The sequence below is a fragment of the Bombina bombina genome, chromosome 8 (assembly GCF_027579735.1).
Source record: "Bombina bombina isolate aBomBom1 chromosome 8, aBomBom1.pri, whole genome shotgun sequence".
NCBI lineage: Eukaryota > Metazoa > Chordata > Amphibia > Anura > Bombinatoridae > Bombina > Bombina bombina.
In genome coordinates this window covers 300,046,817-300,068,478 of record NC_069506.1, presented here as the reverse complement: position 1 = coordinate 300,068,478, position 21,662 = coordinate 300,046,817, and the positions used below count along the sequence as shown (strand labels likewise).

Genomic DNA, 21,662 nt, shown 5'->3' with positions numbered 1-21,662 from the left:
TGCATAACCAACACAGTTATATGCTATTTACCGCTGTGATTACCTTGTATCTAAGCCTCTACAGACTGCTCCCTTATCTCATAAATAACTCCACGGAGTAAGCACAATGTTATCTATATGGCACACTTAAATTATCAATGTCTTTCTGTGAAAAGCTATAAAAATGCCCTGATAGAAAGGCCTGCAGGGGTTTAGAGACGGGCAGAAATTTAGAGGTTTAAAGGTTATAAAGTATATTAATATAACAATGTTGGTCGGGGAAAGCTGGGGAATGGGTAGTAAAGGCATTATCTATTTTTTAACCCCTTCATGCTGGGAGAAAATGTTTAACATTGGAACAAAGTTCCAATGTAAACATTTGCTTGAAAAATGAAACCATGCGATCGTTGATGCAATCGTGTGATTTCAAGGGATCGTATCATGGAAGACTGCCTAGGTTGCTAGTTATGCCCTCCAGTCCGATTCCTGCTTTCATCAAAAGGGGAGGCTGCTGGACGTCGTATAAGGTAGGACGTTCCATGCCGCCCTAACGGCATTGAAGCCCAGCGCCGTTAGGTTGGCATGAAACGTCCTAACAGCTTGAAGTGGTTAAACAAACATTTTGGAGTAGACTGTCCCTTTAAGTAAATTGATTTTCAACAAAGGATGCCAAGAGAATGAGGAAAATTAGATAATTGGAAAGTTGTTTAAAAATTACACCTTTTGGCTTTCATGTCCCTTTGATCACTTGCCTCATTTTGAAAGAGCCAATCCTGCCTTGAGTTTGCAGATGACAATGCTAGCCATGGTCATTATGTTAGTATAACGTGCATTACTTTGCAATTGCTGCTAAAGCCAATTAGGGAAAGACATGTAGCAGGGCTAGCCTAGAAAATCATTTCCAGCTCTGAGAATTGTAAAATCCACAATTCACACAGCTAAAAAATCTAAAAAAATAGATAAAAAGGGGGCAAATAAATAATGAAAGTCCATTCCAGAGTTGTTTTACTACACAGAACTAAACATTATAAAAAATAAAACAAATCTTAAGGTGTTTGCTGTACCTGTAAGTACAAAATATAGTGGTGTTTTTTGTTTTTTAATGAGCTCATCTGTTTTGTGTTGTTAGGTAGGAGGGCAGTCTTTGAGCCCCTCATCACATGATACAGAGCAGGAGGTGAGTGCATCGCAGCTGCAGACACCAACTTCCCAGATGCAGACAAACACAGTGCAGCATGCTTACCTCCCCAGTGGCTACCAGTTCCGTGGCTATCGTAAGTATGGCTCAGGGGGCAATATGCTGGTACAGCTGGTTTGTTAAGAGAACTTTAAAAAAATGTCAAAAGGAAGTTACTGTATTAAGAAAAATACTATCAGTCATTGAAGTATTATTCCACAGACCAGTATTGCTCAAACAGGCACTTTTCAAATCAAAATAAACAGTATTAACTTGAAGGGACACTGTACTGTATAATTACAATTTATGGGTGATGATTTCAGTGAGCAAAAACTGCTATATTAATTGCAAGAGTAAGTCTGAAGAAGGAATTTCCAATGCTTTTAATATTATAGTATCACAAGTCATTGGGAACACATTAAGGAGTATTTTGTTTTTGTTTTTCGAAAATACAATTGCAGACTATAAACAATGTAAATGCAATGCTCGTGTGATATTCCACTATCAGATTAAACTTGGTCAGTAGTCTTCTTATCCCGGCGTCAATCTGAAATGATAGGAAATATCTCAGAGCAGAGAAAGTTTGTAAAATGAGGTAAGCGGTACTCACAGTAGGCAGGGTAGTCTTTAGCGGCAACAGGAAAAAAATCCTGCGTTATGGCAGTTCAGGGATAAACCAATAGAAGGACCGGAAACAAGCAGGAGTCAGCAACAAAGGAAATCCAGGTATATAACAGTTCAGGGATAAACCAATAGAATGGTCAGGCAGACAGAGTTCGGTACCAGTATAGCAATCCAATAGTTCAGGGGTTAAGCAAGCAGAGTAGTCAGACAGGCAGAGTAGAGCAACGTTATGGCTATCCAGCACTTTAGGGGTTAAGCAAGCAGAGTAGTCAGACAGGCAAAGTTCAGTAACTTAATAATAATCCAGCACAAACAGACAATAGCACCCAGGAGCACACATAGTAACACCTATACTTGGGCAGTGATGTAAGGTGAATGGAGTACTTACATAGGCGCATATTGGCGCCAAGGAGGAGACACAGGTGTAATCAGGAGCAGCGTCCAGAAGAGAGAGACAGCATGTGGCGATGACATCATCGCCGCACTTTCTGCACCACCGCCTGCGTCTATGGCAATGGCCATAGCAACAAGTCACCACCGCCACGTCTATGGCAACAGCCATAGCAAGCAGCGGTGCTGCGGTGGTGTGACAGTAAATTAACTGAAAGGTCAAAAAGGCATTGGAAATATGGAGTAAAACTTAGACAAAATACAACCAGTCTTCCAGGCTTATACATGACAAAGCATCTATATACTTACCTAAGTGCAGAGGAAGTCAAGCGAGTAGGGTAAATATAACAAAAGCTATGGACTGATCAGGAATTAAGAGAAAAGAATTTACAGTGTCCAATAAACTTAAAAACCTGACAGATCAGTTGCCATCGGAAAACATAAATCTGTAGTTGCTAAGCTGACCATAACTTCACCATTAAATGGAATAGGGTCATCTGATTTGTAGTTAAATTTCCAAATTTGTCTAAGGAGAGTGTAACTTGTATTTGTTGATTCCACGGAAAAGAAAAGACAACCTTGGGTGTGCACTACTCCTAATAGTAAAGAGAAGGTGTGCATTCAGATCCTTTTGTGAGGATATGAATGTAGAAGTAGGTAACTGCTGCTCGTGGTGTTTGGCTCTTTTTGAAGCTGGATTTATCCTTGTGAAAGATCACCACACTAAGATCTGTCTCTGAAAAGAAAAATAGCACAGAGCGGCCATATTCGGATCCTGCACATATTTAGTTTAGAGAATCAATGAACTCTAAGTATAATACCAAATTAAAAACAGTTATTCAATAGATTTGATAATATATCTTAATATCTAAGCTTCAAATACCCAATAAACAATAATTGCAGTTTATTACCATAATATAAATTCACACATTTAATAACATCAAGGATCCTTAATAAAAGCACAATCAGTATTCATAAAACCATCCCATAATGGAAATCAAAATGAATCAAATCCCAACATATAAAAGTTCATTGGAAATAATTAATATGTTTAAGTTCAGTTATAGTCTAAGGAAATGTCATAAATACAGCATTCACAGTCCTGAAAAAAATATTTTTCAGGACCAATCTTAACATTGAAAAGTTAACTCCCTTTAAACACTTTTAAGAGACTCCTCGTATCTGTGTGACGAAAAAGCAAATAAGTTCCTGTGAGTACTCTCAATGCTTGTTTTACCGGATCTCCATACCTCCATGTGTGGTATAAGACTCCGTGAGTCTGTCTATCCCAGCTACACGCTGTCTGTTTAAGCCACCCAGCTTCACATTTAGCTTGCTAGTTGCTTCGATACTGCTCGATTGGCGTCCTTCCAACCCAGAGTTCCTATGAGTACCCTGTCCATGCAGGACCAAAAACAGGCAACGTGTTTCAGCTTTTCACAGCCTTTATCAAGGCTTGAGGCGTAATGTAAGATTATTCTTATATTTTTATTTACATACTTTTATCTTTATGCCATAATATATGAACGTTGGGTTATATGAAAATGTCTGACATAATGTTTGGTAAACCCATATTGCTTTCATACAGGTGGTGAGAGTCCACAATACATTACTCAATACATTACTCCTTGGAACAACTCTTCCCTACCCCTAGTAATAGGTTCGCAAACCCCAAGAGCTCTATAAAACCCCTCCCACCTCACAGGTACTTCTGTCTTGTCTTTGCCTCCGCTGTAGGTGGTCGAAGATTGATTCTTCAGAGAAAGGGGAATTATGTCTATGTTGAGGCCCGTTTTCCCCTCAGTACAGTTGTTTGTCAGAGGGTTGTATATGGGGTATGGTTTGTCACTCTTTTTCACCTCATGGGAAATTTTGTCACAAACCTTCCATAGTTGTCGCAGGGACTTGCCTTTTTGCTTTTTCTTATGGATCTGCAATATACTCCTATTTCATTACATCTGCTGATATGTTTCAGTACTGGTTTTGCTATCTACTTTACTAGTAGATGAGTGTCTGCTAGTAGGTATTATATTTTTTAATTCTATGACACTCTGTAGACTAGTTGGGCATTTATAGTTATATATTTATTTGAGATATATAGCCTTGGGACAGAATCATTATATTTAATTATATTCCCCTATAATTTTTTAGTACACGTCGGATCTCCTTAATACAGGGATAGTCCACAGCTGCATTCATTACTTGTGGGAATACTGAACCTGGCCACCAGGAGAAGGCAAAGACACCCCAGCCAAAGGCTTAAATACCTCTCCCACTTGCTTCATCCCCCAGTCATTCTTTGCCTTTTGTCACAGGAGGTTGGCAGAGAAGTGTCAGAAGATTTCGGAGTAGTTCCTTAGGAAGGGTATCTACCCTTTGAGATGGGACTGGAGTTTTTTAAGTAGTTTTGTCAGCCTCTCAGTGAGAGCATTGATGAAAGTTAGAGTCTGGAGATGCAGGGAGAGTCTTTCTGCGAAACCATCCAGACTCATATCAACAGCTCCTAAGCAATCAGCGTTGACGAGTTTCGCTGCCTGCTTTTCTTCACTCAAGTCCATGTCAGAAGCGCTGCTACAATCTGTCAAACTTGAAGGATCGTGTTTCTGTTCCATGGCATAGATTCCGGTAAGATTGTTTCATTTTTTATACATATGTTAAAAATAGAAGACAGGGTCACAGTGGGACGCCTTTATCTTTATGGAATCAAGGGTTAATATCTCCTAAGGGGGATTATTGAACAGTGGAGTTTTCAATCATATTTGTTTTGTGATTTCGGCTGCTTTATGTGTGTGGAGACATTGGGCTCATAGGCTGATACAGAACGTACAGGTTATTTTCTTTTTGAGAGCTGCATGACGCACCGTGTGACCGGGAGTGTTCACGTTTTTTTCCTATTCCTGACCGAGTGTCTGCGGAGAGGAGCACAATTTCTCTATCTGTCTGGGTCATATGAGGTGGTGAGTGCCACAGCCATTGGGGGGTATAAGGTGCCAGTTGTTTTTTCTATAATTTAAATTAGACGACAGGGATTCAGGAGTTTTCCTCCCAAATTTTCTTATGGTTCCTCAGGCGTGTTTTTGGCTCTGAGGGTTTGGTCTTCTAGGTTCGTCCCAGTATGGATTCTCTCAGTGGATTAGATCTTTCTGTGAAAGATAGATTCTCCTGCAAAGAGGCTAGTGTCTTGAGTTTGGTGGGCAGAGGCCCACTATGGCTTGTTGTCAGCTATCCACTCTCTGAGTGTGATCTTCAGGAACGGGTGTTCCCTACAATCATTCCTTTGATCTGGGGATAGGGTCTCTATCTGAAGGGTTTCAGATGTTTGTATCTGAATGGTGACGCTGATCGAGAGTCTCAGGACGTCTGTAACTATCCCTGGTTACACTTTAATGGGGCGTGGTTCAGGGATTCTCAGGCAGAACTAATGGATCCTTAGCGATGCATTTGAGGTCCAATACTAGCTTTTTCTTCCTCTGCCATATCACTCTTTCTCGAGTGATGGCTCGATCCTAACAGGAGCAGGCATCATTGATAATGATTGCTCCGTTTGTGTCTGTGAATTTATTTTTGCGGTTTAGGGGCTTCGCCTCTATAGGGGTTACCTTGTCGCAGGGATCTGCTGGGTCAAGGCCCTTTTTGCTTCATGGAATCTTATCCTTCTGAGGCGGACTGCGAAAGGTTGCTTGGTCTTTGTCGAGAGAGGGTTTTTTTCGGAGAGGTTACGGTCCTCTCCTTCAGTGCATAACTGGTTCCTCGTCATCTATCATAGGTGTGGAGGACCCGCTTTTTTCGGGAAGAGCAAGTTCGTCCTGACACTCTATCTGACTTGCCATGGGTTCCCGTGTTTTCCTCCAGGATGATCTGGAGAAGGGTCTTCCTAGCTAGTTCCTTGTTGGGACAGTTTTTTGGAACTGCCAGCTGTAGTAGCCTGATGGTTAGCTTAGCTGCCTAGCAAGCGGAAGACTTGCAGTTTGAAACCAGCTGCAGCTCCTTGCACCTTGAATGGGTGCTCGCAAGGTGTTTTTAAAGAAACCCTGTTTGTTTTCTGCTCTAGAGACTCATTGAGCTGCCGGGCATTCAGTTCTTTTTGCTAGGGTTCTGACTGCAGTCAGGCCGGTGAGTCAATCTGCTGCTCCTTCTTGGAGTTTTAGATCTTATTTTTAGGGGGTTGCATCCGGTTACTTTTGTACCTGTGCAGCAGGTGGTCTTTGAATTTTTCTTCAATGATCTGTTCCGTCTGTAGATTGCTTCTACGTGCCTTAGTCTCTGTGTTGCAATCTTGTAATACATACTCCTTATTGGGGTTTCCTTTATCATTTGCTGTTTTTCGAGACTAGTTAGGTTTTCTTCCTAAGGTTATGTCTATTTGTGACTTCAGTCGTGAGATTGTGTTGTTTTTTTATATGTCACATTCCTTCTCTAGAAGGAAAAGGTTTTCCCTTTTTAGGGAATCATGTATTGATGTCTTTTCAGGCTACATAAAAATAGACAGTTTTCTCTGTTGAATATTCGTATTTGGGAAGTGCAAGGGTCTGAAGGCATTGTCGACTTCCTTATTATTAGTTGAGGAGTGTCTTTCGCTTGACTTAGGAGACTGCAGGACCTTAGCTTCCTTAGAGGTTTACAGCTCAGTTTGAGAGCAGTGACGTCTTTTTGGGTCTTTGGCATGAGATCTCTATGGATCTGATTGTTGGGCGGCTGCTTGGTCCTCCTAGCATTCTTTTCCTATTTGCTTCTGTTGAAGCAGCCTTCGGGAGAATGTTTTTTGCAGGCTGTGGTGCCCTCAGATGTGGGCCGCCTCTTTTTTTGCCCTCCCGTTAACATTCAGTGTCCTCTGTTGCTTGGGTATAATTTCCCACAAGTAATGAATGCAGCTGTGGACTCTCCCTGTATTAAGAAGGAAAACATAAATTATGCTTACCAGATAATTTCCTTTCCTTCTGTACAGGGAGAGTCCACAACTCCTGCCAGTATTCTCCGATGGGCGGCCCTAACTTTTACCTGTTCTTCTGGAACCTTTTCACCCTGATATTTCTCTTACTGTTCCTTGTTCCCTTGGCAGAATGATAGAATTCTATCAGCCAATCGGAATTGAAGGGACGCCATCTTGGATGACTTAATTTAAAGGAACCTTCATTCTTCAGTTGGACGTCGAACGAAGAGGATGCTCCGCGTCGGATGTCTTAAAGATGGAGCCGCTCCTCGTCGGATGGAAGAAGATGCTGCTTGGATAAAGACTTCTGCCCGTCTGGAGGACCTCTTCTGCCCGGATTCGGTGAAGACTTCTGGCCGGATCAGATGAAGACTTTTGCCCGGGTGAAGACGGGTCAAGGTAGGGTGATCTTCAAGGGGGTAGTGTTAGGTTTTTTTAAGGGGGGATTGGGTGGGTTTTAGAGTAAGGTTGGGCGTGTGGGTGGTGGGTTTTAATGTTGGGGGGTTGTATTTCTTTTTTTACAGGTAAAAGAGCTGATTACTTTGGGGCAATGCCCCGCAAAAAGCCCTTTTAAGGGCTATTTGTAATTTAGTATAGGGTAGGGAATTTTATTATTTTGGGGGGTCTTTTTTTATTGGGGGCTTAGATTAGGTGTAATTAGTTTAAACTTCTAATTATTTTTTTTTCTGTAATTTAGTGTTTGGTTTTTTTGTAGTTTATTTTATTTAATTGTATTTAATTTTAGGTAATTGTAGTTAATTAATTTAATTTATTTAATGATAGTGTAGTGTTTTGCATTTATTTTAACTAGGTAGCTATTAAATAGTTAATAACTATTTAATAACTATTGTACCTAGTTAAAATAAATACAAAGTTGCCTGTAAAATAAAAATAAATCCTAAAATAGCTACAATGTAATTATTAATTATATTGTAGCTATCTTAGGGTTTATTTTATAGGTAAGTATTTAGTTTTAAATAGGAATAATTTAGTTAATAATAGTAAATTTATTTAGATGTATTTAAATAATAATTAAGTTAGGGGGGTGTTAGGGTTAGATTTAGGTTTAGGGGTTAATAACTTTATTATAGTGTTGGCGGCGGCAGATTAGGGGTTAATACATTTAATAGGCTATGTGGGCTATGGCGGTTTAGGGGTTAATACTTGAATAGGTTTATTGCGTTGTGGGTTAATGGCGGATTAGGGGTTAATAGTCTTAACAGGTAGTTTGCGATGTTGGGGTTGGCGGATTTAGGGGTTAATAATTTAGTTATTACTTGCGGTGTGGGTTTGATGGCGGATATAGGGGTTAATGGACTTTATTAGTTATTGCGGTTGACAGGTAGATAGACATTGCGCATGCGTTAGGTGTTAGCTTATTTTTGCAGGCATTTTCGGGAGTTACGGTGCTCCCATACTCAGCGCAAGGCTTGCTACGGCTGCCTTTTATGGCGAGGTAAAAATGGAATAAGATTTCTCCATTTTCGCCACATAAGGCCTTGCGCTGGATATTGGATACCGATTTACGACGCAGTCCCATGTTAGCCTATGGGAGTAAAAATTGTGAGCGACGGGTGACATATACACGCGTAACTTGTATGCTACACCGTATATGTAATACCAAAATCGCGTAAAACTGGCAGCTGAGGATTTTGCGGGCGACGCTGCATATGTAATGGAGGCCCACATGTATACATTTCAGAATAAAAGCTATAGCTGTTTCAAAAGTTATATAGGTGTGCACCAGCATTTTAAACACATCACTTGTTTTAAGAGCCTAAGGTGCTTGTACCATCTGGTAATGACTCAGTTTGTTAATTGTTGACATGATACAAGCCCCACTGGCACTCTGAGCTGCTGCAGTATTTCAAATACTGGTGCACTCAGAATATCTAGCTATGCCTCACATGCACGTGCAGAGAAAAATGCTAACACTAAATCAGTGATAACTTTTACTAGAAGTATTTTTGCCAATACATTTATATTGCAAATGTGTTTCTATTCAAAATAGTGGAAAAAAGGTTATCCACTGAAAGAATGCACCTAAGCACTCTGTGCCCAGACTTGTGGCGGTAATATCCGAATATTTTAAAACATAACTTTTATTAAGTTGACAATAAAAAAAACTAACAAAAAAAGGTTAAAATTTACACTCTGGTGTGCCCCAAGTACTAATCAACCTTAGAGGTGACTATATCAGTCGTGTGTATGGCCTGATTATAGGTAATTGTCACCACATAAGATTATTAACATGTATAGCGAGTGCTATGAGCACCTTATAATCGTAATATTTACGTACTCTGTTACACACGACTGATATAGTCACCTCTAAGGTTGATTAGTACTTGGGGCACACCAGAGTGTAAATTTTAACCTTTTTTGTTAGTCTTTTTATTGTCAACGTAATAAAAGTTATGTTTTAAAATATTCGGATATTACCGCCACAAGTCTGGGCACAGAGTGCTTCGGTGCATTCTTTCAGTGGATAACCTTTTTTTCCACTATTTTGTTGGTATATTCAATTAATGCACAGCACCAACCCACAATACTAATAATACCAGACAATATATAGCGCAGTTACTCATATGACGCTATAGAAAGTTAATTACAATTTGTGGGGCCAGCCACTTTGTTAGTGCCATTGTTAATTTTCTCTTGTCAATTGTGTTTCTATTCAAAGATGTAATTCACCTATGTGCATTTATATTTTGACCGGAATGTTCCTTTAAAGATTACATTTGATTTCTTGTATAAAGTTGTGTCTTCAGAAATTGTTGTCCCTTTTTTGTGTCCTAATCCAGAGAATGCTTCAGAGCGATGTTTGCATAATTTGGATGTTATTTGAGTAGTATTATATTGATGCTACTAAGGATTTCAGTCAAACTTCTAGTTTTTGTTAACTTTTCTGGTTCTAGGGAAGGAAGGACAGAAAGTTTCTGCTGTTTCTTTGGCCTCTTGGTTTAAACTTTTGATTCTTAATGCTTACTTGGGAGCGGGACAGCCTCCACCAAAATGGATTACTGCTCATTATACAAGATCATTTGCCACTTGACTGTATTTACCTCATACAATACACGTGCGTGTAGTGGCGACAACTGAAATTAGACATCATAGAAAGTGCAACATTTAGCACAACGCATTGTTTTATTTCACAATTTATATCCAATAGGATTTTAGGAAGGTTTGTTTGGACTAATAAAAGACGGCGGAGACTTAGTGTGGGCAGCCTCTGACGAAGTAGGAAGACGTCCTACGAAACGCGTTAGGCCCCGCCCACCGTCTTCACGCCACGCCGTACACATCAGCTGGAGGAGAGCCGGCTTTACTTATCCTGACAGTCTGGTGTAGTATGAGCTTTTGGCGTCGATTTTAACAATTGTTGAGACTGAATCTTGCACTTTTCTACAGTGTATCTAAACAGTACTCTTTGAACACTCGAACTTTGTAAAGGATTTTTCTTATGCTGGATTGAACAGATCGTTAAGGAACATTTTGAGTGTTATATGTTTGCTGTGTCTTTACATACCTCATATGTTTGAGGGTTTTGAGTGTGAGTGTTTTATCGTGAATACCATAATAAATTATCCTTTGTACATACAGTCTGCATTTAAAGGTGTTTGCGCCTCCCTCTCCCCTTTCTTGTTTTTGTATCATTTGCCACTTATTGGGCTTTCAAGAACCAGGCTTCAGTTGACCAAAACTTGCAAAGCAGCTACTTCTCTCTTTGCATACGTTTACTAAATTCTACCATTTTTATGTTTTTGCTTCTTCTGAGGCAGCCTTTGGTAGGAAAATGTTTCAAGCAGTTGTCTCAGCTTGATTTATTTTTGCCTGTTGTTTACATTTTAAAGTGTATCGGGACTGCACCATACGCCCTATGTAAATTTAGTATTAGCACGCTCCCGAGGGGACGTGGGGGGTTGTGGCGGCCCGTGGGGGGGGATTCTTTAGCACTGTCTTCTGCCCTGCTGTGAACAGTGAATCGCTACTGACAGGAAAATTCACTGTTTACTATAAGCAGCGGCGAGATTGTGCCTGCAACTGTACTTGAACAGTTTAAGTTGTGTTGATACCATTCAAAACTCCAAGCTTGGGAGCGTGCTAATACTAGATTTGAATAGGGCGTATGGTGCAGTCCCAATTGGATGATGCACCTGTCAATCAAATAGAGATTTCTGGAGAAACAGTTAGCCGGGAGAAACAGTTAATGGAGCGGATTTATACATGAAGATTTTGTATGAAAAAGAGTTTTGTTAAATAAAAAACAAAAAAAAACAAGCATCACTATGCTTATATTAAGTAATACTTCCAAAATATTAAATAAAGTATAGTTATTTCTCCAACATAGGTGTGTCCGGTCCACGGCGTCATCCTTACTTGTGGGATATTCTCTTCCCCAACAGGAAATGGCAAAGAGCCCAGCAAAGCTGGTCACATGATCCCTCCTAGGCTCCGCCTACCCCAGTCATTCTCTTTGCCGTTGTACAGGCAACATCTCCACGGAGATGGCTTAGAGTTTTTTAGTGTTTAACTGTAGTTTTTATTATTCAATCAAGAGTTTGTTATTTTGAAATAGTGCTGGTATGTACTATTTACTCAGAAACAGAAAAGAGATGAAGATTTCTGTTTGTATGAGGAAAATGATTTTAGCAACCGTAACTAAAATCCATGGCTGTTCCACACAGGACTGTTGAGAGCAATTAACTTCAGTTGGGGGAACAGTGTGCAGTCTCTTGCTGCTTGAGGTATGACACATTCTAACAAGACGATGTAATGCTGGAAGCTGTCATTTTCCCTATGGGATCCGGTAAGCCATGTTTATTACGATCGTAAATAAGGGCTTCACAAGGGCTTATTAAGACTGTAGACTTTTTCTGGGCTAAATCGATTCATTATTAACACATATTTAGCCTTGAGGAATCATTTTATCTGGGTATTTTGATATAATAATATCGGCAGGCACTGTATTAGACACCTTATTCTTAGGGGCTTTCCCAAAGCTTAAGCAGAGCCTCATTTTCGCGCCGGTGTGGCGCACTTGTTTTTGAGAGGCATGGCATGCAGTCGCATGTGAGAGGAGCTCTGGTACTTAGAAAAGACTTTCTGAAGGCGTCATTTGGTATCGTATTCCCCTTTGGGCTTGGTTGGGTCTCAGCAAAGCAGATACCAGGGACTGTAAAGGGGTTAAAGTTTAAAACGGCTCCGGTTCCGTTATTTTAAGGGTTAAAGCTTCCAAATTTGGTGTGCAATACTTTTAAGGCTTTAAGACACTGTGGTGACCAAAATCATTCTATGGGCGGAGTCTCACTCCTGCCACCTGTCTGCTATCCACATCCCAGGAGTGGAAAATTGGGAAGCGGATTTTCTGAGTCGTCAGACATTGCATCCGGGGGAGTGGGAACTCCATCCGGAAATCTTTGCCCAAGTCACTCAGCTGTGGGGCATTCCAGACATGGATCTGATGGCCTCTCGTCAGAACTTCAAAGTTCCTTGCTACGGGTCCAGATCCAGGGATCCCAAGGCGGCTCTAGTGGATGCACTAGTAGCACCTTGGACCTTCAAACTAGCTTATGTGTTCCCGCCATTTCCTCTCATCCCCAGGCTGGTAGCCAGGATCAATCAGGAGAGGGCGTCGGTGATCTTGATAGCTCCTGCGTGGCCACGCAGGACTTGGTATGCAGATCTGGTGAATATGTCATCGGCTCCACCTTGGAAGCTACCTTTGAGACGAGACCTTCTTGTTCAGGGTCCGTTCGAACATCCGAATCTGGTTTCACTCCAGCTGACTGCTTGGAGATTGAACGCTTGATTTTATCGAAGCGAGGATTCTCAGATTCTGTTATCGATACTCTTGTTCAGGCCAGAAAGCCTGTAACTAGAAAGATTTACCACAAAATTTGGAAAAAATATATCTGTTGGTGTGAATCTAAAGGATTCCCTTGGGACAAGGTTAAGATTCCTAGGATTCTATCCTTCCTTCAAGAAGGATTGGAAAAAGGATTATCTGCAAGTTCCCTGAAGGGACAGATTTCTGCCTTGTCGGTGTTACTTCACAAAAAACTGGCTGCTGTGCCAGATGTTCAAGCCTTTGTTCAGGCTCTGGTTAGAATTAAGCCTGTTTACAAACCTTTGACTCCTCCTTGGAGTCTCAATTTAGTTCTTTCAGTTCTTCAGGGGGTTCCGTTTGAACCCTTGCATTCCGTTGATATTAAATTATTATCTTGGAAAGTTTTGTTTTTAGTTGCAATTTCTTCTGCAGAAGAGTTTCAGAATTATCTGCTCTGCAGTGTTCTCCTCCTTATCTGGTGTTCCACGCAGATAAGGTGGTTTTACTTACTAAACCTGGTTTTCTTCCAAAAGTTGTTTCTAACAAAAACATTAACCAGGAGATTATCGTACCTTCTCTGTGTCCGAAACCAGTTTCAAAGAAGGAACGTTTGTTGCACAATTTGGATGTTGTTCGCGCTCTAAAATTCTATTTAGATGCTACAAAGGATTTTAGACAAACATCTTCCTTGTTTGTTGTTTATTCCGGTAAAAGGAGAGGTCAAAAAGCAACTTCTACCTCTCTCTCTTTTTGGATTAAAAGCATCATCAGATTGGCTTACGAGACTGCCGGACGGCAGCCTCCCGAAAGAATCACAGCTCATTCCACTAGGGCTGTGGCTTCCACATGGGCCTTCAAGAACGAGGCTTCTGTTGATCAGATATGTAGGGCAGCGACTTGGTCTTCACTGCACACTTTTACCAAATTTTACAAGTTTGATACTTTTGCTTCTTCTGAGGCTATTTTTGGGAGAAAGGTTTTGCAAGCCGTGGTGCCTTCCATTTAGGTGACCTGATTTGCTCCCTCCCTTCATCCGTGTCCTAAAGCTTTGGTATTGGTTCCCACAAGTAAGGATGACGCCGTGGACCGGACACACCTATGTTGGAGAAAACAGAATTTATGTTTACCTGATAAATTACTTTCTCCAACGGTGTGTCCGGTCCACGGCCCGCCCTGGTTTTTTAATCAGGTCTGATAATTTATTTTCTTTAACTACAGTCACCACGGTACCATATGGTTTCTCCTATGCAAATATTCCTCCTTAACGTCGGTCGAATGACTGGGGTAGGCGGAGCCTAGGAGGGATCATGTGACCAGCTTTGCTGGGCTCTTTGCCATTTCCTGTTGGGGAAGAGAATATCCCACAAGTAAGGATGACGCCGTGGACCGGACACACCGTTGGAGAAAGTAATTTATCAGGTAAACATAAATTCTGTTATTTACAATCACTTTAAGTGCATAAAAAACCATTTTGGGTTCCTGTGGGGTTGTGGATTTATTTCTTCAGTGAAAAAAGTTGTGTTTTTAAATCCTGCCCTTTATGTCTCATTATTTGTGAATTCCACAGATTGGGCATTAGTTCCCTGGAGTAATGAATCATGGTCTCTCGCCACCTGTAAGAAAGAAAACATAATTTATGCTTCCCTGATCCTTTAATTTCTTTCATGGTGACCCCACCTTGTGTTTTGTTTTTTTTTAACACTTTTTTTTTTTCTTGCTCCTTTAAATGTTGCTCTTATTTCTTTTCCTACCTCATTTGCTTGGCTATACATTAGACTGAGGTACCTGTGAGGCGGGAGGGGTTTTATAGAACTCTTGGGGGTTGGGAATCTTTACATGCCAGATTATTAGTGAAGATAACAAGGACTTTCCTTGTATTTCAAGATGCTACCGGCCCCGGTTACTCCTCCAATGTCTGCACATAACTGTTTTCTCTTGTTAAGTGTATCCAGTCCACTTATCATCCATTACTTATGGGATATTCTCCTTCCCAACAGGAAGTTGCAAGAGGATCACCCACAGCAGAGCTGCTATATAGCTCCTCCCCTAACTGTCATATCCAGTCATTCTCTTGCAAGCCTCAACCAAGATGGAGGTCGTAAGAGGAGTGTGGTGTTTTATACTTAGTTTATTCTTCAATCAGAAGTTTGTTATTTTTAAACGGTGCCGGAGTGTACTGTTTATCTCAGGCAGTATTTAGAAGAAGAATCTGCCTGCGTTTTCTATGATCTTAGCAGAAGTAACTAAGATCCTTTGCTGTTCTCACATATTCTGAGGAGTGAGGTAACTTCAGAGGGGGAATAGCGTGCAGGTTTTCCTGTAATAAGGTATGTCCAGTTAATATTTTTCTAGGGATGGAATTTGCTAGAAAATGCTGCTGATACCGAACTAATGTAAGTAAAGTCTTAAATGCAGTGATAGCTACTGGTATCAGGCTTATTAAAGGGACATGAAACCCAATTTTTTTCTTTCATGATTTAGAAAGAGCATACGATTATAAACAACTTTCTAATTTACTTCTACTATCTATTTTGCTTCATTCTCTTTATATTCTTTGCTGAAAAGCATATCTAGATATGCTTAGTAGCTGCTGATTGGTAGCTGCACACAGATGCCTCCTGTGATTGGTTCGCTGTGTGCATTGCTATTTCTTCAATAAAGTATATCTAAAAATAAAGCAAATTAGGTAACAGAAGTAAATTGGAATGTTGTTTAAAATTATATTCTCTACCTTAATCATGAAAGAAAATGTTTGGGTATAGTGTCCCTTTAATAGAGATGCATACTCTTATAAAAATGTAATATAAAACGTTTGCTAGCATGTTTAATCGTTTTTTTTTTTTTTTAAATCAGTTTTTATTCAGAGAGAGAGTGAACACGTGGGCACAAACATTTATCCCACAGCAAGACATGTATCACATACATAGTATTCACATATTACATCATTATAAAAGCTGTACAATAATGAGACAGAAGCAACAGGATACAGATAATCAGTGGTAGATTACATCTCAAAACTCTCCAACCTTAACACAAGCATACTGTATCCTGTACTATCATGTGCCGTAATGTCCATAACCCACATGCTGACAACTCCCTCATTTTTTGTAATGTGGAGAGATTAAAACTTCTCCCCTACTCAATTTAAACCCAGATAACCCCCAAACCCCCCCCCCCAATATTCCCCTTGAACAGAATTATTCTTATCCTATAATGTACACAATGTTCTCTTGTAAGTAGGCAAGTGCTCAGTCTCAGATATCTTGCTGGACCGGCAACGGATAGGGCGAGAGAAAAAAAAAAGGGGGGGAGAGGGGGGAGAGAGAGAGGATGGTTAAAAGGTGAGATGACTCCACTCTCCTCTCAGAGAGTCTTCCAGAAAAGTAATAGAGTTACGAAAGGGCAGAAGGACTTGCCTTTGTATCGCCAGTTCAAATGTTAGAATCAATCTGCGCCAATTCCGTAGAAATGCGCCTAGTCGGCTACCCACATCTACCCTAACATCTACTTGTTCAATAAATAATTGTGTTCTTAGCATGTTTTTGAAATAAACCAGTGTAGGTGCCCTGTTTGTTGTCCAGTAAACACTTCCTCGCCAGCAGAATAAGTAAGGTCAATTCTAAGTCAGTCTGTTTGTACTGTTGCTCCCACTGCATAAACAATACCGCCCTAGGTGTAAATTCAAAAGAAGAACCCATTTTTGTCTTGACCCAGTATTGTAGTTTACTCCAAAATTGACTAACTTTCGGACACTCCCATATATAATGCAACAGGCCAGGAGATTCCGCGGAGCACTTAGAACATTTATTGGGCCAATCCGGTATCCATTTAGCTAGACATTTGGGGGTCATATACGCTTTGTGTATGAACCTTATTTGGGTTTCCCGCAAATTCGCCGATAGGGTGGCTTTTTTGACTCTCTCTAGCCCCCTCCGGACCTCATCCCACGTGATATCCTGCAATCCCTCTTTCTGCCAGCCTTCCACAAAGCTCAGATGTGTGTGCGGCATTCGTCTCTGTAAGAGAGTTTGGTAGATCTCAGATAAAGAGAACCTCCCCATTTTGAATAAGGCCTGTGACAGGCGAAATGGTGAGCCCTCCCAAAAGCCCGGCTCATCCCTTATTATCTTATTCACATAATGGCGCACCTGAAGGTACGCGTAGAAATGGGCTTGTGGAATATTATAATCCCTCTGCAGAGCTGCAAAGGATTTTACAGTTTTCATCAGCGGATCTATCAGCGCATTTATGCTTGTCAAACCTAGTTGCTCCCAAGAGCGAAATGGTTTTGTGTCCATACCTGCTGGAAAATCCGGATTGCCACTGAGTGGTAGATATGGAGAGCCCAGATTCACCTTACCTAGATACTTATGAGCTAAATGCCAGGCTTTCATAGGGTCCTGGTATAGAAGATTCCCAGTCAGCAATTTAGCCGCTCCCGATTTTGACAAGTGTGGCAGGTACGCTAGAGAAATACCCTTTAACACTGCTCTCTCCAAATCCGGTCTATAAAAGTGGCCCGTGCCTATCTGCCAGTCGAGTACCAGCTGAATCATGGCCGCCCAATTGTACAACCTGAAGTCCGGCAGTGCTAGCCCTCCATTGAGATAACTCATGGATAACTTCGCTGCTGAGATACGTGTTCTGCCTCCACGCCACACAAAGTAGCGCATTGCCGAATTTAAAGATTTCACATCAGTTTTATTAAGCAGAAGAGGCAGCATAAGCATGGGATATAAAAGACGAGGGAGGATCTTCATTTTGATAAGGCTGACCCGCCCCATTAGCAATATGGGAAATGACTTCAAGCTTTTCATCTGGCAGCAGAGGTTTGCGCATAAGGGGGTCAAGTTAATGGAATATAACTTGTTGGGGTTCACATGGATCTGGATACCTAAATAGGTAATCACCTGGTTCGCCACTGCGAACGGATACTCTTGCGCCGGTCCTTCACCCCTGTGCAGCCACAGGATTTCTGATTTTTGCATGTTGGCTTTATAGCCCGAGAAGGACCCGAAATCTCTCAACGTCTGCACAATAGACGGCACATGCACCTTAGGGTCTTGTACAAACAGCAACATATCGTCTGCATACAGTGCAAGATGTTGGGAGTGACCAGCTACTTCAATGCCTGGGAACATTTGACGTAATTTAATTGCCAGCGGCTCCAGTGCCAAATTAAACAACAAGGGAGACAGCGGGCACCCCTGTCTTGTACCCCTTTGCAATACTATGTCAGACGAGAATAGGTTGTTAACGCATATGTTAGCTATAGGTGAAGAGTATACAGGGAGTGCAGAATTATTAGGCAAATTAGTATTTTGACCACATCATCCTCTTTATGCATGTTGTCTTACTCCAAGCTGTATAGGCTCGAAAGCCTACTACCAATTAAGCATATTAGGTGATGTGCATCTCTGTAATGAGAAGGGGTGTGGTCTAATGACATCAACACCCTATATCAGGTGTGCATAATTATTAGGCAACTTCCTTTCCTTTGGCAAAATGGGTCAAAAGAAGGACTTGACAGGCTCAGAAAAGTAAAAAATAGTGAGATATCTTGCAGAGGGATGCAGCACTCTTAAAATTGCAAAGCTTCTGAAGCGTGATCATCGAACAATCAAGCGTTTCATTCAAAATAGTCAACAGGGTCGCAAGAAGCGTGTGGAAAATCCAAGGCGCAAAATAACTGCTCATGAACTGAGAAAAGTCAAGCGTGCAGCTGCCAAGATGCCACTTGCCACCAGTTTGGCCATATTTCAGAGCTGCAACATCACTGGAGTGCCCAAAAGCACAAGGTGTGCAATACTCAGAGACATGGCCAAGGTAAGAAAGGCTGAAAGACGACCACCACTGAACAAGACACACAAGCTGAAACGTCAAGACTGTGCCAAGAAATATCTCAAGACTGATTTTTCTAAGGTTTTATGGACTGATGAAATGAGAGTGAGTCTTGATGGGCCAGATGGATGGGCCCGTGGCTGGATTGGTAAAGGGCAGAGAGCTTCAGTCCGACTCAGACGCCAGCAAGGTGGAGGTGGAGTACTGGTTTGGGCTGGTATCATCAAAGATGAGCTTGTGGGGCCTTTTCGGGTTGAGGATGGAGTCAAGCTCAACTCCCAGTCCTACTGCCAGTTTCTGGAAGACACCTTCTTCAAGCAGTGGTACAGGAAGAAGTCTGCATCCTTCAAGAAAAACATGATTTTCATGCAGGACAATGCTCCATCACACGCGTCCAAGTACTCCACAGCGTGGCTGGCAAGAAAGGGTATAAAAGAAGAAAATCTAATGACATGGCCTCCTTGTTCACCTGATCTGAACCCCATTGAGAACCTGTGGTTCATCATCAAATGTGAGATTTACAAGGAGGGAATACAGTACACCTCTCTGAACAGTGTCTGGGAGGCTGTGGTTGCTGCTGCACGCAATGTTGATGGTGAACAGATCAAAACACTGACAGAATCCATGGATGGCAGGCTTTTGAGTGTCCTTGCAAAGAAAGGTGGCTATATTGGTCACTGATTTGTTTTTGTTTTGTTTTTGAATGTCAGAAATGTATATTTGCGAATGTTGAGATGTTATATTGGTTTCACTGGTAAAAATAAATAATTGAAATGGGTATATATTTGTTTTTTGTTAAGCTGCCTAATAATTATGCACAGTAATAGTCACCTGCACACACAGATATTCCCCCTAAAATAGCTATAACTAAAAACAAACTAAAAACTACTTCCAAAACTATTCAGCTTTGATATTAATGAGTTTTTTGGGTTCATTGAGAACATGGTTGTTGTTCAATAATAAAATGAATCCTCAAAAATACAACTTGCCTAATAATTCTGGACTCCCTGTAAATTGGTAATAAAAGAGACAAAGGACCCAGAGAAGTTAAACCTGGACAAGGTATGTAACAAATGTCTCCATTCCACCCTATCGAAGGCCTTCTCTGCGTCCAAGGACAGCAGGAAGGCCTCCGGGAGCTTACCCCCTTCCCCCGATTGTTTCGAACTCCAAAAGTATTGTAGCACCTGCAGGATTCTACGTACGTTTACCACCGAGGATCTCGCTACCATAAAGCCGGTCTGATCCTCGTGTATCAAGTCTGGTAATATAAATTTAAGACGCTCCGCTAATAATTTAGTTAAGATCTTATAATCGGAGTTCAGTAACGATATGGGTCTGTAAGACTCCGGGAGAAGCGCATCTTTACCCGCCTTAGGGATAAGAGTGATGTGAGCAGCCGTGAAGGTCTTAGTTGGTTTACTAGCCTCCGTGAAATAGTTCTGAAAAAGATCAGTGAGCACGGGGGCCACTCTATTTTTTAATAACCGATAAAATTCAATCGGCAGCCCATCTGGGCCTGCTGCTTTACCCAAATTCAAAGTCATGATCGTCCTATCCACCTCTTCCATAGAAATAGGCGCATTAAGCTTACTTAATTGGTCATCCGACACCTGCGGTAACTCGATAGAGTCCCAAAATGCCCGCTTAGTCTCCTCTGTGTCCCCTTTGTTGCTAGCATAGAGGTCAGAATAATAAGAGGCAAACGCCTCCACTATGCGTTTAGGGTCCTTAGCCAGAGTGCCCCCTGACCTAATGGCCGCTATGAAACGAGTAGAGGATTTCAAATTGACTAGAGAGGCCAGCAGTCTGCCCGATTTATCTCCAAAGCGGTAGTATCTACCCCTAGTTCTCAGGAGGGCTTGTGAGGCTTGATACGCCAATAGCGCATCATATTCCTTTTTAGCATCCATATACTTCTGGTGGTTAACCAGTGTGGGCGAGGACCTATACAAACGGAATTTATCTGCCAACTGCTCTCTCAGCCTCCCCAGCCTCTCTGTGTGTAGTTTTTTCCTGCGTGACAAGAAGGCTAGAATATCACCTGTTAACACTACTTTTGCTGTGTGCCAAAAGAGCTCTGGGTTCGAGCGATGTTGTGCATTATTAGTTTGAAAGTCATCCCAAGCCTGTTCCATATATTGTTGAAATTCTTGGGATGTCAATAGGTATTGGGGAAATCTAAGAGTTCTACGCCCCGACGCCCGGGGCAGGGTGTCCAGAAAGAGCCCCACAGGGGCATGATCAGAAACCACCACATCCCCTATTTTAGTATCCACCACTTGGGGGATCAAAGAGTTCGAGATCATGAATAGATCTATACGTGACATAGTAGGAGAGGATCTGGAGACACAGGTGAAGTCCCTACCGTCCGGATTCAGCTTGCGCCAAATATCCACGATATCTAGAGCAGATGTCAGAGATTGAAATGTATCCACTTCAAATTTACAACTGATCTTAGCCTGCGATCCCCCAAATTGTCTACTCTGGTCCCTAAGCCTGTCGCACTGAGGATTGGGGGCGAGGTTGAAGTCACCCCCCAGTATGATAGGAGCATCCAAGAATGGGGTCAGTACCTCAATCAAACCTTCCCAAAATGATCTGTCTTTCTTGTTGGGTGCATATATATTGCACAACGTGTATCTCTTGCCCGCAATTGTAGTGCAAACTATAACATATCGTCCCTCCGGGTCAGTCACTACCGATACGTCATCCATCTCTAATTTTTTCCCAAACAGGATAGCCACCCCTCTGCTGGCTGATTTATAAGACGCAAATTCCACTCTACCAACCCAGTCCCTTTGTAATTTAGCGTGTTTTGTGTCATTAAGATTTGTCTCTTGTAAAAACGCGATGTCTGCACCTTTCTTTCTAAGTTGTGCAAGTATAGTCTT

General features: G+C 41.5%; 1 protein-coding gene across 1 annotated transcript in view; it reads left to right on the top strand.

Annotated features, from left to right (window-relative positions):
* The window catches only part of LOC128639017 (PR domain zinc finger protein 10), a 134,808-nt gene that overhangs the window by 56,799 nt on the left and 56,347 nt on the right, over window positions 1–21,662 (top strand). The window contains exon 10 of the mRNA XM_053691156.1: window positions 1,109–1,253. Within this exon, the coding sequence (XP_053547131.1) occupies window positions 1,109–1,253 (145 nt within the window). The remainder of the gene's footprint in view (window positions 1–1,108; window positions 1,254–21,662) is intronic.